This window comes from Phyllopteryx taeniolatus, chromosome 11, assembly GCF_024500385.1.
Source record: "Phyllopteryx taeniolatus isolate TA_2022b chromosome 11, UOR_Ptae_1.2, whole genome shotgun sequence".
Classification (NCBI taxonomy): domain Eukaryota; kingdom Metazoa; phylum Chordata; class Actinopteri; order Syngnathiformes; family Syngnathidae; genus Phyllopteryx; species Phyllopteryx taeniolatus.
The window spans coordinates 8,149,053-8,165,900 of NC_084512.1; the positions used below are offsets into that span (position 1 = coordinate 8,149,053).

General features: G+C 40.5%; 1 protein-coding gene across 6 annotated transcripts in view; it reads left to right on the top strand.

The window, feature by feature from the left end:
* LOC133486070 (regulator of microtubule dynamics protein 2) overlaps positions 1 to 15,273 on the top strand; it is a 62,974-nt gene extending 47,701 nt beyond the window's left edge. For 5 of the 6 annotated variants that reach the window (XR_009790904.1, XR_009790908.1, XR_009790906.1 and 2 more), the window contains 2 exons: positions 1,273 to 5,660; positions 7,638 to 7,703. Coding sequence is in view for 1 of the 6 variants with exons in the window: in XM_061790688.1 (XP_061646672.1) it covers positions 1,273 to 1,326; positions 5,580 to 5,660; positions 7,638 to 7,718 (216 nt within the window). In the remaining 5 variants the exon portion in view is untranslated. Of the gene's footprint in view, positions 1 to 1,272; positions 5,661 to 7,637 lie in introns of all 6 variants that reach the window. The other variant, XM_061790688.1, reaches the window with a different exon arrangement.
* Positions 15,274 to 16,848: the final 1,575 nt, after the last annotated feature.

Below are 16,848 nucleotides of genomic sequence, written 5' to 3' on the forward strand. Positions count from 1 at the left end.
AGCACAAAATTCTGGTTTTAAATGGGTTTTATTATTAAGGGAGAAAAAAATCAAAACCTACATAGCCCTGTGTGGAAAAAGTGATTGCACCTCCTTTTAAAACATAACTTAATTGTGGTTTATCATCCCTGAGTTCAATGTCTCTAGCGACACCCAAGCCCGATACTGCCACAACTTTTCTCAATCAAGAAATCACTTAAATAGTACCCGCCTGACAAAGTGAAGTTGACCAAAAGATCCTCAAATGCTGAGATCTATAGAAATTCAGGAACAAATGAGAAATAAAGTAAATGAGATCGATCAATGTGGAATAGGTTGGAGAAATGCTCCCAGTCAGTCAAGCGGTAAAAGTCAGTCAAGCGGTATTAAAAAAAAACCAAAAAAACACCCTGGCGCTCTATACCTACTGGGGGCGTGGCTTTAGCATCCTACTTCACGCACCCTTCCCCTGTCCTCAGCTACGTCCGCTTTTCCTCTGTGTAAGCAGCGTGTCAGCAGGAAATGCTAAAAAACAAAACAAAAAAGTAGTGCGCAGCGCTCATCACACAACATTTATAGATGTTGGAACTTGGTGCACACATAAGGCGCGCCGCATTATAAGGCGCACTTTGGAGAAAATTTAAGACGAAGTGCACCTTATGGTCGTGAAAATACGGTACACTGTTGGGAGCTGCGCTCATCATCAGCCTGCATGTGTGGCCCTGCCAACCAGACTGCACACCACATAATCTATGTGTGCCCCACCCTTTGATGCCAGAGGATCCAAACCCTTGATTTAACCAACACTAATTTAGAGCTGGCTGCAACGACTGACCGAAACTGAATAGCTGCACGCCTCATACAAAAAAGACAACTGACTCAATACTGACTCAATACTTAACTGAATAAACAAAGACATTCCTGTGTCCCATTTGATAAACGCTCTATTTCAAGTTCCTCCCAAATCTCTCCTGTGCCAAGTTGTCAGAGGCCAAACCCTTGGTGTTTAGAGAGGCTTAATGTGTGTTCTCACATTTTGATTGTTTATATAGAGACATGAATTTTGCTTCTGGCTAATATTCCTGTGCGTGCCTCTTCCTCGCGTCTTGTGTATCTTTACCCATCCATTTATGCTCCTTGTTATAACATGTAGTGCACGACATGGAAGCAAAGCTGCCAGAACAGGCATTTGTGCTTGGAGAAATTCATACTGCGAGAGCAAAGATAATATCAGGCCTCCAGAAATCAACATATTTTTCTCTGAAAGCTGACCTTAACATTTCTCTCTCGCAGGTTGAAGACATCCATCCAGGATATTCCAAACTCAATTATGTTTTCCTTGCTAAGGTCTGTTATCTTATACTCATTTGGAGTATTGGAATGTTTTTGCTTAATGCTGTGTATGATATTTTACACCAAAATTCCTTCTTGGAAGAATGCCTTCAGATTATCCATTTTCTGTACCGCTTATCCTCAGCAGGGTCGCGGGCGTGCTCGAGCCTATCGCAGCTATCTTCGCGCGAGAGGTGGGGTACACCCTGAACTGGTCGCCAGCATATCGCAGGGCACATATAAACAAAGAACCATTCGCACTCACATTCACATCTACGGGAAATTTAGTCTTCAATTAACCTATCATGCATGTTTTTGGGATGTGGGAGGAAACCGGAGTGCCCGGAAAAAACCCACGAGGGCACGGGGAGAACATGCAAACTCCACACAGGCGAGGCCGGGATTTGAACCCTGTGAGGCTGATGTGCTAACCAGTCGGTTAAAATTCATCCATCCATCCATCCATTTTCTGAGCCGCTTCTCCTCACTAGGGTCGCGGGCATGCTGGAGCCTATCCCAGCTGTCATCGGGCAGGAGGCGGGGTACACCCTGAACTGGTTGCCAGCCAATCGCAGGGCACATCGAAACAAACAACCATTCGCACTCACAGTCATGCCTACGGGCAATTTAGAGTCTCCAATTAATGCATGTTTTTGGGATGTGGGAGGAAACCGGAGTGCCCGGAGAAAACCCACGCAGGCACGGGGAGAACATGCAAACTCCACACAGGCGGGGACGGGGATTGAACCCCGCACCTCAGAACTGTGAGGCTGACGCTCTAACCAGTCGGCCACCGTGCCGCCGGTTAAAATTCATTATTATTATTATTATTACTACGGCATTTTTTGTCCATTAACTAATTCCACATTCTTCATCCGATTCCATTCCAGCTTCAACATTTTCCAAAAATTCACAGGAAGGGTTCTTTTTTTTCTCTCTTTAAAAAATTACCTACATTTCCCACAATTCCACATTTTACACCCCACAATTTCCCATTCATTCCCATTAAGACATTAAACAAAATGATTCCACATAATTCCCATTCCACATTCAAAACATTCAGCTCATTTAGAACTTCTTCAAAACACATTCCCACATTACCCACATTCGACATTTTCACCCACATTTCACATTTTCCCACATTCCGCTCTATTCTTTCTACCTTTTCCCTCCTGCCTCAACATTTCTTGACTGATTCAAACCTTTCCAACTTCAAAATATTTTTCACCTTACCCAAATTCCTCATTCTTCCATGTTCAAATACCCACATTTTCCCCCACATTCAGACAATTGACATTTTTCCTTCCCCCAACATTTCTTGACCGATTCAAACCATTCCAAGTACAAAATATTTTCTATATTCCCCACATTACACAAATTCCAGTTTTCACTCACATTTTCCCACTTTAAAATACCCACATTTTCCCCACATTAAGAAATATTCTACATTTTTCTCTCCCTCCACATTTCTTGACTGATTCAGACCATTCTAGCAACAAAATATTTTCCACATTCCCCAAATTCCCACATTACCCCAATTCTAGTCTTTTCAACATTAAAGTACCCACATTTTTCCCACATTAAGAAAAATTCTTCATTATTCCCTCCTGCTTCAACATTTCTTTACTTATAAGAACCATTCCAACTACATATTTTTCCACATTCTCACATTACCCAATTTCCACTTTTTCAACCATATTTAATATTTTTTCCACGTTAAAATACCTACCGTATTTTCACGGCCATAAGGCGCACCGTATTAAAAGGCGCAGTCTCAGTTACGGGGTCTATTTCTGTATTTAACACACATAAAGCGCACCGCATTATTGGGCGCAGGCATGGTAAAACATACGCTAGCTTAAAACATGCGGTAGCACGCATGCACGCTAAAACAATGTTTTTAAAAAGGCAGCGGGAGCAAAACTGAGTTCAGTTGTACTTTATTGAAGTATTTAACAATGTACTCACGTTATTTTTTGATCAATCCTCATCCACAAATCCATCAAAGTCCTCATCTTGAACAGCTGGGCAAGTTCTCCATCAAACATGCCAGGTTCCCTCTCGTCATTGTTGGAGTCAGTCTCGCTGCCGTGCGGCTCCTCAGAAATGATGCCGGCTTTTACGAAAGCTCGAACAACAGTGCAAGCAGACACGTTAACCCAAGCATCCACGATCCATTCACATATGGTGGCGTAACTCGCCCGGCGCTGCCTCCCAGTCTTAGTAAAGCTGTGTTCGCCATGTGTCATCCATCGCTCCCACGCCGCTCGCAACTTCACTTTGAACGCCCTGTTTACACAGGTGATGATGGCAAGCTCCGAGTTATTGCACTCAGTCGAATGGTGACTGTAGAGAAGCTTCTCCCGGCTGTTCTTTGCTCATTAATCCATTGCTCGAGTTGGTCTTCCAACTCGGGCCACCTCGCCTTGTTTCCGTGGAAACTCAGCTTCGTCTTCTTGACTTGGCGAAGCTCGTTTTCCTGCTTCCTCCACTTGCGAACCATGGATTCGTTGATCTTGAACTATCTTGGGGCTGCTCAATTCCCATGTTCCTCCGCATAACTAATAGCTTGCAATTTAAACTGTGCTTCGTAAGCGTGTCTCTTAGGAGGTGCCATTTTTGGGGGTCCTTAGCCAAAGCAAAGTTGTTTTGCACAATGCACATACCGGCGCTATATACCTACTGGGGGCGTGGCTTTAGCGTCCTCTGTCACGCGCACCCTTCCCCCTTTAACGGCCGCATGCTGTCCTCAGCCACGTCTGGTTTTCCTCTGTATAAGCAGCGTGTCGGCAGGAAATGCTCCCAGTCAGTCAAGGGGAGCGCTCATCACACAACTACATTTATAGAACTCGGTGCACACATAAGGCGCGCCACATTATAAGGCGCCCGGCGTCCATTTTGTAGATAATTTAAGACTTTTAAGTACGCCTTATGGTCGTGAAAATACGGTAATTTTTTTTCCCACATTAATAAAAATTCTACATTTTTCCCTCCTTCCACATTTCTTGACCGATTGAAACCATTCCAACAACAAAATATTTTCCACATTCCCCAATTTACCACATTACTCAAATTCTACACTTTTCCACATTAAAATACCCACGTTTCCCACATTAATACAAATTCTACATTATTCCCTCCTGCTTCAGCACTTCTTTACCGATTCAAACCATTCCAGCTACAACGTATTTTTAACATTCTCCATATTGTTACATTACCCAAATTCCACTTTTTCAGATTAAAATACCCACATTTCCCCCACATTAACACAAATTCTACATTGTTCCCTCCAGCATCACCATTTCTTTACCGATTTAAACCAATCCAGCTCCAAAATAATTTTCTCATTTCCCAAATTCCCCCATTAAACAAATGGCACATTTTCACCCACATTTCTCATTTTCCCATATCAAAATAGGGTTGGGGTTATACCCACATTTTACCCACATTATGATCTATTCTACAATATTCCCTCCTTTAAAATTTCGCGACTGATTCAAGCTATTCCAGCTTCAATATGTTCAGCTCATTCGAGCCGTCATGTGAACCATTCCCATTCTCCAAATTTTACAAAATCTGCCCCTAATTTTACAGTAAGTGCCCCAAAATGAACAGGAAGTGACTCGGAATTGCCCAAAAATTAACTTTCATGTCATTCCATATTATTCAACGTCATTCCACATTGTTCTATAGCATTCCATATTATTCAATATCATTCAATACCATTCCATATAATTTCATTCAGCATTTCATTATTCACACGCCATTTCTCCAGAAATTGCACAGTCGAGTACTCATATATGTTGTGACTATTTTAACTTAAGTGTGGCTAAATAACAGTAACAACCATCCATCCATTTTCCGTACCGCTTTATCCTCACAAGGGTTGCGACATTATAAATGGTTCTTTGAGATGCAACTTCAAAGACAGGTTGCTCGCCAAAAGTGAATATCAACTTTGATTTGCTGTCTGTTTGTTTGGCTGTTAGTTAAACAGGCTACATGAAAGGGACAAAATATTAGAAACAGCTCTCAGTAAGCACCACTGCAAGCTATAGCCACTTTAAGTAAGCTAAATTGATACCTTTGACAGCGTCAATCAAAAGCATTATTATTTTTGTAAAGGCAGCATTTTGAATGCAAGTATTATATTGATCTTATTATATTAGAGTGTGGTTTTAAATCATATTTGTATTTTCAGAATGTATTTTTGGTATCTTATATTGGAATTTAGCGCTCCATAAAGTCATTCTTCTTCTTTGTGCCAGTGTTACAGAGACGTAGGGTATAGGAAGAAGGCGAGGGAGATGTGTGAAGCGGCTGCGTCAATGCAGTCGGTTTCAAAAGAGGTAGGAGCTGTCATGTTAAAAAAAAAAAAAAAAAAAGATTTGAACTTGTTTGACCCTGTGCCCCTGCATGTGCTCTTGTGCTCTTAACTCTTTTCAAAGGTAGATACTGTACTAACTGGTGTTTTGTGCTATGAAGTAATATTTCTGTGACCTGGTCAGATCCAGGAAGCTAAAAGTACCAGGCTGAATATTCACAACTGTGTACTAAAAAAAATTGGATTTTAAGATACAAATCTAGAAATTACAAAAATAAACACATATGCTAATGTTATCTTACGGTTTTGTTGTGCTTTAGCTTTGGAAGAGGGGCATTGGCGTGTTTTGATTTCTTCATATTTAAAGCAAGTTATAGTGGGGCAAAAAAGTATTTAGTCAGCTAACAATTGTGCACGTTCTCCCACTTAAAAGATGGGAGAGGCCTGTAATTTTCATCAGGGGTATACCTCACCTATGAGAGACAAAATGAGAAGAAAAAGTCCAGAAAATCACATTAGAAGAATTTATTAGCAAATTATGGTGGAAAATAAGTATTTGGTCACTGACAAACAAACAAGATTTTTGGCTCTCACAGACCTGTAACTTCTTCTTTAAGAGGCTCCTCTGTCCTCCACTCATTACCTGTATTAATAGCACCTGTTTGAACTCGTTATCAGTATAAAAAACACCTGTCCACAACCTCAAACAGTCACACACCAAACTCCACTATGGCCAAGACCAAAGAGCTGTCAAAGGACACCAGAAACAAAATTGTAGACCTGCACCAGGCTGGGAAGACTGAATCTGCAATAGGTAAGTAGCTTGGTGTGAAGAAATCAACTGCGGGAGCAATTATTAGAAAATGGAAGACATACAAGACCACTGATAGTCTCCCTCGATCTGGGGCTCCATGCAAGATCTCACCCCGTGGGGTCAAAATGATCACAAGAACGGTGAGCAAAAATCTCAGAACCACACGGGGGGACCTAGTGAATGACCTGGAGAGAGCTGGGACCAAAGTAACAAAGGCTACCATCAGTAACACACTATGCTGCCAGGGACTCCAATCCTGCAGTGCCAGACGTCTCCCCCTGCTTAAGCCAGTACATGTCCAGGCCCGTCTGAAGTTTGCTGGAGAGCATTTGGATGATCCAGAAGAGGATTGGGAGAATGTCATATGGTCAGATTAAACCAAAATAGAACTTTTTGGTAAAAACTCAACTTGTCGTGTTTGGAGGATAAAGAATGCTGAGTTGCATCCAAAGAACACCATGCCTACTGTGAAGCATGGGGGTGGAAACATCATGCTTTGGGGCTGTTTTTCTGCAAAGGGACCAGGACGACTGATCCGTGTAAAGGAAAGAATGAATGGGGCCATGTATCGTGAGATTTTGAGTGAAAACCTCCTTCCGTCAGCAAGGGCATTGAAGATGAAACGTGGCTGGGTCTTTCAGCATGACAATGATCCCAAAGACATCGCCCGGGCAACGAAGGGAGTAGCGTCGTAAGAAGCATTTCAAGGTCCTAGAGTGGCCTAGCCATTCTCCAGGTCTCAACCCGATAGAAAATCTTTGGAGGGAATTGAAAGTCTGTGTTGCCCAGCGACAGCCCCAAAACATCACTGCTCTAGCGGAGATCTGCATGGAGGAATGGGCCAAAACACCAGCAACAGTCTGTGAAAACCTTGTGAAGACTTACAGAAAACGTTTGACCTCGGTCATTGCCAACAAAGGGTATATAACAAAGTATTGAAATGAACTTTTGTTAGTGACCAAATACTCATTTTCCACCATAATTTTCTCATAAGTTCTTCAAAAATCTGATTTTGTCTCATAGGTGAGGTATGCCTATGATGAAAATTGCAGGCCTCTCTCATCTTTTTAAGTGGGAGAACTTGCACAATTGGTGTCTGACTAAATACTTTTTTGCCCCACTGTATGTTCCAATCATTAAGTTACTGTATTAAACTCCAGTGCACTAACATAAAGGATCTGTTAATAGGATGAAGAAGCACAGAAGGAGCTGGACCTTCTCTGCCCCGAACTTGGAGTGTTAGACCCTGAAGACCAACTGGATCTGTAGCTTCTACTGCTGTAGACAACGTGTGTATGCAATGAGTGCACTGAGACCATTAGAGTTCTCTCAGTGAGAGGCAAGTTTGTTGAGTTGCGTCATCACTGGGAGCAAATTGAGTGAGTCAGTGTTCAACTGAAGAGGAACATGATGATCTGCAGGAATATAGTCAGTTTATTGTTATGGTTTGCGTGGCTGGGCCCTTGTTGGATACCTGCGGTCATCACTATATTTCACATAATAATTAACTCCTTCACAGTGTGGAACTTGTTGCTACTAACTGTTCCGTCCTGTTTGTGAACATCAACAACAACAAAAGGAGCAATTACATAACCAAAACAGTCGGTGACTACTTCTTGTCCTGTCCTTGCTGATACCTGGCTCTCTTTTCCTGCACCCTGCTCTTTGCGCCTATCTGACTAAGGGTCATATTCTCCTCTTCATGTGTCTTTTTTTTTTTCTTAAGCTCCTGACTTGCACACCTTCCAGGTACGCGCATTCTCCTGTAATGACTTCTGGCCCACCCACCGAGAGTAAGCAGCTCATGTGTACACAACCACTAAAGAGGTGTGAATCATTGAAGTCTGAGCCTGGCTGTGTGGAGTTTTCCTGAGACATTTGGAAAATATCATATTATATATTATAGAATATATTGTCTTAGTAGTATTGGCAAAAGTGTTCGGTAGGGCTCCACGTTTATGGCCAAAATAATAATCACGATAATTTTGATCAGTATTATCATCACGATTATTAATTATGATTATTCCTCATGTTAGGGAAAAGTCTTAATTTTTATTGCACTACTTTTCAACATATAATATGTTTGTTTTCAGTGAAAAATTAATCTGTAAATAAGAATAAATGATAGATAATAATAAAAAATAAATGTACCCCAAAGTGTTCTACTTTACCAAGGGGTAACTGAATAAATATGCTATTTACAAAGTGCAATCACGAATTACAAATTGAAAAATCCCCGTCGTCAATATCCGGAATTTTCAAGGACAGTTGTGATTTCCCCTCTATATTTACTTCTGCCGTTTTGTCATTGCGGTCTGGCCAGCCGAAAAGTTGAAGTCATGCAGCTGCTACAGTGGTTGTTATTAGTGTCTTGCCTTGACACGTTGCCTCTCTGCCAACATGCTGAGAGGGCCAACTTCAAAATAAAAGTTTAATATTTTACAACATTGGACATCAATGCCATTTTAGGCTTTTATTTTGAATTTGCCCTCGGAGGGCGGTGCCAGCGCTTCATGAAGCCTTAACCATATGTTCGCCCCCTGGTGGCTGGCTGACTAGGTTGTGGGTATTGCTGCAAATGAACCACTTTTCATGTGCAGCAGTGCCCGCTTTTTATATGTAAAAAATCGTCTGTGCACCAGTGCACAAAGCAAGGTCCGTGAAGGCATGGATGAGAGAATGTGGTATGGATGAATTTGACTGGCCTGCACAGAGTCCTGCCTTCAACCTGATGGAACACCTTTGGGTTGATTTCGAGCAGACAGTGAGCCAGGCCTTCTTGTCGAACAGCAGTGTGACCTGACAAATATGTTCCTGGAAGAATAGGCAAAAATTCCCATAAAATCACTCCTAAACCTTGTTGAAAGGTTTCCAAAAAGAGTTGAAGCTGTTATAGCTGCAAAGGCTGGACCAACATCATATTAAATCAAATGGATTTAGAATGGGATATCACTTAAAATCATATGTAAGTCAAGGCAGGTGAATGAATACTTTTGGCAATATAGTGTATATCACACTTTAAATGTGAAATTAACTTCCGTCACGGATACGGAAGTTAATCCTCACCAGTGATACGTGCACCGCTCCAACATACTTTGTTGGATAGCATGTGTTTTTCTCTGTATAAAATAAATCCAATAAAAGTAACTTAAGTAGAATGCTGTGCTTATGACTGAACGCATGTTTGGAGGTCCATCATAGGAAAGTGGGTGAGCCAGCTGTTTTTTTTCAGCAGTGCCCTGCAACCAGCTTGTGCCACAGACCGTCACTTAAGCGTATTTTACGACCGTAATAGCTGAAATAACAAATTATTCAAAATCTAACCCACCATCGCGGCATTACGATGATTGCAGTTGATGTGAGCGGAACTTCCAGATAAACTCCAAGCCGCACCAGCAGAAGCTCAAATGTTCCTTGCCTGTGACAAGAGTTCCATGCATGGTGCGAAAATCTTACACCAGTTGATATAGTATGTCGACGTTGACCCGTCTGCCTAATGTGGTAGGGACACATTACGGCCATTGTGCAGTCGGTGAGTGTATATGGGCCAGGTGTTTCTCACACCGTCAGCACAAGTCGCAACTCAGCACGAGGGCTGTCGGAGCAGTTAACTGAATCAAAACGTGCTGTATGATTTTGCACCTTCATGGGGCACTAGACCTACAACAGCCTCTGAAGTGTGGAAGAGGAAATGTGCCTAAGTCCGCAGGAGAATGCGCGAAGGGCCTGATTTTACACAGAACGCCCTCAAATCAGGTTTGTTCCACCCAAGAGTGCGTAGCTGGCAGGAGGGTGCAGTCCAGATTTTAGTTGATGGGAGTGCTCGCGCAGCCAGAAAACCGCGCAGCTGCATGCCTTTTCTGACTTACGTGCCCGGGAGAATATGGCCCTTAATGAATTAACCCCAACATGTAATGATCACAAGGTGTTGTTTTATGAACAGTAATGAGACCTATTGATTGACATTGTTGATGCTGAAATGTATTCAGAATGAAATGGACGGCATTCATCATTGACTTTCTCGCCAATGACACACTTCCTGTGATTCAGTTCCTGTGATGGCATGTAGTTCCTCTCGCTACCATTTATCAAGTGAATACAACCTCTGTGCACACTTAAAAGCTATTCCTCATGGGCAGAAGAGAACCTACAGTAGATATAAAAAAAAAATCTACACACCTGTTCAACTGCCAGATTTTTCTGATGAAAAATTAGACCAAGAAACAAATGTTTTGAAACATTGAAACAACACCTTTTCCACCATTAATTTGATGTATAACCTGTACAGCAATTTTTTTTTTTTAATTAATGGATGGATTCATCTTTTAGAGAAGAGAAGTAAAAATATACTGAGACAATGTGGTTGCACAAGTTTGCACGCCCTCTTATAACCGGGTATGTGGCTGTTTTCAGAATTAACCAATCACATTCAAACTCAATGTAAAATGGGCGTCAGAACACATTCCACCATTTTAAGTGCCTCCAATTAACCATGTTAGGCTTTTCTTGACTTTTTTTAAGAACAACATACCTACAGTCAGTGGCAGTGGCAGCATAGGGTATTGGGGTTCTTTTTCTCTTGCTGAAACTGGGGCCTTAGTCAATGTTGAGGGATTTATGAACAGTTCCAAATAGCTGTCTTCTGCTAGAAGAAGAAAAAAAGTCTGGAAAAGCCTTGTAGAACAGCTGGAATTTAATTTAGGTTAATCAGAGGCCCTTCAAATGGTGTTAGGTGCTGACACCTCCTGTTTAACATGAGTTTGAATGTGATTGGTAACGAAACACAGCCATAACCCGAGTTATAACAGGGTTTGCAACCGCATTTTCTATTATTTGTTGAAATACTTAAGACCTGTATTTTGGCTATTTAGACCTTCATAGTGTCTCTCTAACATGGACTTTGTATAAAAGTGTCAATTTCATTGTCATACAAGTGTCCAGAAAAGGCCCCTCTGACAGCTGCTTCTGTTTGACCCAGTTTTGTATCCGCTTTCTCTACACTTGGTTAAGACCACGCCCTTTCTTCTGATTGGTTGCCTCTGTGTAGAAGACCCACTTGTGTGAGCACACGTGTTTCTTATGTTGACAGCGCTGGCTCGGAGCAGAAAGGAAAGGCGCAGATCTTCGCTAGTGATGTAGATTAGCTTGAGAAATTCTAATTACCTGAGTTCAGGCCTACCAACACAAAAATATCTGGTACTTAGAATGTGTGGACGATTTTAATTCATATTTCATGTTTACTGAGGAACAATTCAGACAATATTACTTCCCAAATACTAGAAAAGGTTGGTTTGGCAAAATATGAAATGCTTAATTTTTTGGACCCTGACTGTGATGACACGTTATGCTATATGAAACACAAGGTAAGACCGGATGGCTCGTTGAAAAGAAAAAGGGCTCCCACTAATTACAACAACTGCAGTGCCGTGAAAAAAGTATTGCCCCCCTCCTCAAATTCTTATATTTTTGCATCGTTTCCACACTTTAATGTTTAAGATCATCAAACAAATGTAAATATCAGACAAATGTACTTAAAACTTAAAATGCTGTTTTTAAATGATTTCATTTCATTATTAAGGTGGGGGGGGGGGGGGGGGGCTATTCAATGTTACCTGCCCCTGAGTTAAAAATGGCCCCCTAAACCTAATAACTGGTTGGGCCATCCTCAGCAGCAACAACTGAAATCAAGTGTTTTCTATAACTTGCAACGAGTTTTTCAAATCTTTCTGAACCTATTTTGTCCTACTCTTCCTTGCAATTGTTTGAATTCAGCAAAAATTGAGGGTTTTCGAACACAAACGAACATCTCTTTGAAGGTGCCACTGCATTTCACTCGGATTCAAGTTTGGACTTTGACTCGGCCACTCCAAAACCTTCATGTTGTGTTATTAAGTCATTCAGACATTGATTTGCTGCTGTGTTTTGGACCGTTACCCTGCTGCAGAACCCAAGTGCGCTTCAGCTTGAGGTCACAAACTGATGGCGGAACAGTGTCCTTCAGGAATGTCTGTTAAATACCATAATTCATGGTTGCAACAATCACAACAAGTTGTCCAGGTCATGAAGGAGCAAGAAGCCCAAGACCATCACACGGCCACCACCATATTTGACTGTTGGTAGGATGTTCTTTTTCTGAAATGCTGTGCTACATTTACACCAGATGTAACTTTTTGGCCAGCAGTGGTTTTCGCCATGGAACTCTGCCACGGATGCCATTTTTGCCCAGTCTCTTCCTTATTGTGTCATTAACACTGAGTTTAACTGAGGCAAGGGAGGCCTGTAGTTCTATAGTTGTCCTGAGTTCCTTTGTGGCCTCCTGGATGAATCATTGCTGTTCTCTTGGGGTAATCTTTGTAGGCCGGCCACTCCTGGGAAGGTTCACCACTGTTCCATGTTTTCTCCATGTGAGGATAATGGCTCTCCTATGGTTGGCTGGAATCCTAAAGCTTTAGAAATAACTTGAAACCCTTTCCAGACTGTTAGATGTCAATTACTTTATTTCTTGGCTGTTCTGGAACTTCTTTGGATCGTGTCATTTTATTGCAGCTTTTTTAGATCTTTAGTCCATCATGATTTTGTCGGGACAGATTCTGTTTAAGTGATTTGAACAGTTCTGGAGGTAATCAGGCTTGGGTGTAAACAGTGAAAATTAACCAAAAATTGTGAGTAGCCACAATTAAGTCATGATTCAACAAGGGGGGTAATTACTTTTCCAAACAGGAACAGGTAACTGAATAGTTTTGTTGTTTGTTTTTCATTAATAAATGAAATCATTTAAAACCAGCATTTTAAGTTTACTTGGGTTATATTTGTCTGATATTTACATTTGTTTGGTGATCTTAAAGTGGGGAAACTTTGTAAAAATATAATTTGAGAAGGGGGCCATTACTTTCTCACACCACTGTACATTCATGTTGAGTTGTATTTGTAATAATTTGTTTTTATTTATTTCCATGCCGTTCAAACAACAAACTGCTTTACTGTGCTGAAAAATATCAATGATGCCATCAATTAATTGACTTTGATTCTACTTTCGTCACATTATAGTTAAGTACAAAAAATCTGAAGTCATTCAACCCCTGCAACAGCGGTGTGTAGATTTTTTTTATATCCCCTGTATATTTAAGCACAGACATGAATTAACACTTTACATTTTTAATTTATATTTTTAAGTTGGAATTGCTCAAATATTTTAGAGACTGGTTCAACAAAGAATATTGACGAGAAAAAAAAAACTTTTAAGCACTCAATGAAATACAACATTGTCTCAATTAAACCCTCTTTTTTGTTTATGTATTTATTTAATCCAGACATAAACAGTAATTCACAAAGTGGTTTTAAATGTGTTTTTATGACTTGTGCGGTTAAATAGAGCCATTTAGGAGCAGGTTTTGTAATATTTTGTGGATGTAGCAGAAAGTTTGAATATGTGAAAATACTGAATGTAATTTTGGTGAATAATATTAAATTATAATGGTTGGGGATTTGATTTTACCACTTGTATACATTCCTTATTGCTTTAAAAGCGCTACGCGAAATGTAGACCTGATGTAGGTTTGACAAGTATGTATTTTTCATTCTTCATTTTTAAATCATTTTACATCTGATTTTATGGGAAAAAAATTATTTCTCACTTATTTCTCACTTTACACAAGTACAGTCCCCTCCAAAAGTTTTGTAATGGCAAGGTCAATTCCTTTGTTTTTGTTGTATACTGAAGACATTTTGGTTTTAGATCAAAGGATGAAGGTGAGACAAAAGTGCAGAATTGCAGCATTTATTTTGTGGTATTTATATCGAGATGTTCTGGACTGATGAGACCAAGATGAACTTCTACCAAAGTGATGGAAAGGACAAAGTATGGAGAAAGAAAGGATCTGCTTACCATCCCAAACACACAAGCTCATCTATGAAGCATGGTGGAGGTAATGTCAGCTTGCATGGCTGCTTCTGGAACGGGCTCACTAGTCTTTATTGATGATGTAACTCATGAAGGTAGCAGCAGAATGAATTCTGAAGTCGACAAAACCATTTTGTCTAGCATTTTACAGAAAAATGCATCCTAACTAATCGGGAGAAGCTTCAACAGGCAACAAGACAATGACCCAAAACGCACTGCCAACACAACAAAGGACTTCATCGGGGGGAAAAGTGGAAGGTCTTAGACTGTCCAAGTCAACCACCGCACCTTAACCCAATAGAGCATGCATTCTACCTCCTGAAGAGGAGACTGAAGGGAGAACCCCCCAGAGACAAGAACTGAAAGAGGCTGCAGTAAAGGCCTGGAAAGCATTTTAAATGTAGAATGCAACAGTATGGTGATGTCAATAGGTCGCAGGCTTGATGCAGTTATTGCGAGCAACGGTTATGCCACCAAATATTAAATGTTATTCACTTTAAGTCAATTTAATAATGTCCGTTCCAAGACTTTGGCTCACTCGAAAAGTGGGCTGCTTCAAACAAAAAGGTGCTCTGTCCTGAGTTGTTTAACACATCCCGATGTAAATACAATGAAATAGAAGCTGGAATTCTGAAGTTTTGTCTCACATTCATCTTTTGATCTGAAACCCAAATGTTTTCAGTATACAAGAAAAACGTAAGGAATAAATCTTGCCGCTCCAATGCTTTTGGAGGGGACTGTATACTGGCAAGGTGATGTGGCATGTATGTGATTTTGTTCTGTTGAACGCCAAAGCAATTCTGATGGTTGTTAAGGTTATAAAGATGCAGATACCCTGCATGGAGGCTATACTGTACCCCTCATTGACTTGTGTGTAATGAATCATGGATGGTACTAGAATCAATATTAAATCTGCAAAACAGATAGCAGTATTTCAGTTCTTTTGTGTGCTTTTATTGGAATTTGTTGAAATATTCAATGAATTTTATTATAAAATGACTTCTCAGGGCATATACATTTTGTGCCAGGAAAATATTTACATTTTTCCATGTCTGATTCGACCGAATAGCCTGTAGGTCTAGTCATGTTTCAGCGTTTCTGTTCATGTTTGAACTGCATTTACCTCCTAAATGCTTTAGAATGACACGTAAGAGGATACGACGTCTTCCTCTTCCTCCTGCGCACATCACTCAAGAGGGCTGCAGAATTATATGAAATATGTGTTCACCAATGACTTTGAGTACAGTTCGTCTGCAGGTGTGATTGCCTCTAATCTTGATTTTGGTATTAACCTTTGCTTGCACAAGAGCATGTCACATTTTACCAGTGTTCTTTCTCCTCAAGCTTAAATTTCTAAGGAAGATTGAGTTGATTTTTTTATTTGAAATCATCTTTACGTTCATGTATGCTTTGTTTTGAGTAACGCGACATAATTGCACTTCTGTTCTCCACTCGAGCAAACATTTGTGGAATTTCCTATTTGTTTTCCTTCTTCTGTCTCAGATGATTTACTGGCATTGTTTTAATGTTATGTAATGTTAATGACTTAGCATAAAAGTGTCAATTTCATTTAAAAAAAAAACACCTTGGTTTTGACATACGAGTGTTCAGGAAAGACCTCTCTGACATCTACTACTTTTTGACCCAGTTTTGGATCCGCTTTGTCCATTCTTGGCTAAGACCGCCCCCTTTCCTCTGATTGGTTGCCTCCATGTAGAAGACCCACTTGTGAGAGCACACGCGTTTGTTATGTTGACAACGCTGGCTCGGGAGGGGAAAGGGAAGGCGGAGATTTTTGCTAGTGATGTAGATAAGCTTGAGAAATTCAAATGACCTGATTTTAGGCCTCTCAGCAGAAAAATGTCTGAAACTCAGGAATGCTTGGACAATTTTAATTCATATTTCACATGTTTACTGAGGCCCCATAGAGCCAATGTTACATACCAAATACTAGAAAAAGTTGGTTTGGTAAAGTATGGCACCTTTAAAGGTTCTATGATTTTGACAGTTTGACCTTCAAACATTAACACTTGGTCTACCAGAACTCTGCAACTACTAGAATCACCACAGCAGTCATTTTGACTGCTCAGACATTATTTGTATATAATTTAAAAGATCTGAGAATAAATTGGTGGAATAGGTAAAAACACATCAGGACACTAAATGAAAACCATAATGATTGAGTGTTTTATTTATTTAATTGACGCAACATAACTTTTCTGCAATTACACATGCAAAGTTGCAAACTCGAACTGCAAACATTTTCTCTCTGGGGAATTTTTTTTTATCCTGCTTTCAAAATAGGTTGGTGTCACATCATGAGACCTTGACAATGAAAATGATTAAATTATATGAACATTCCAAAATGCTGTGATGGCTGCCAGCCAGCTGAAGACACTGCTGTTACGATGGCAAGTTGTTTTGCGTATGGCTCACAATCACTCACAGTCAACTGTACCTTCCATGTGCAGCTCCCACACACTACCTTGTGACACTTTT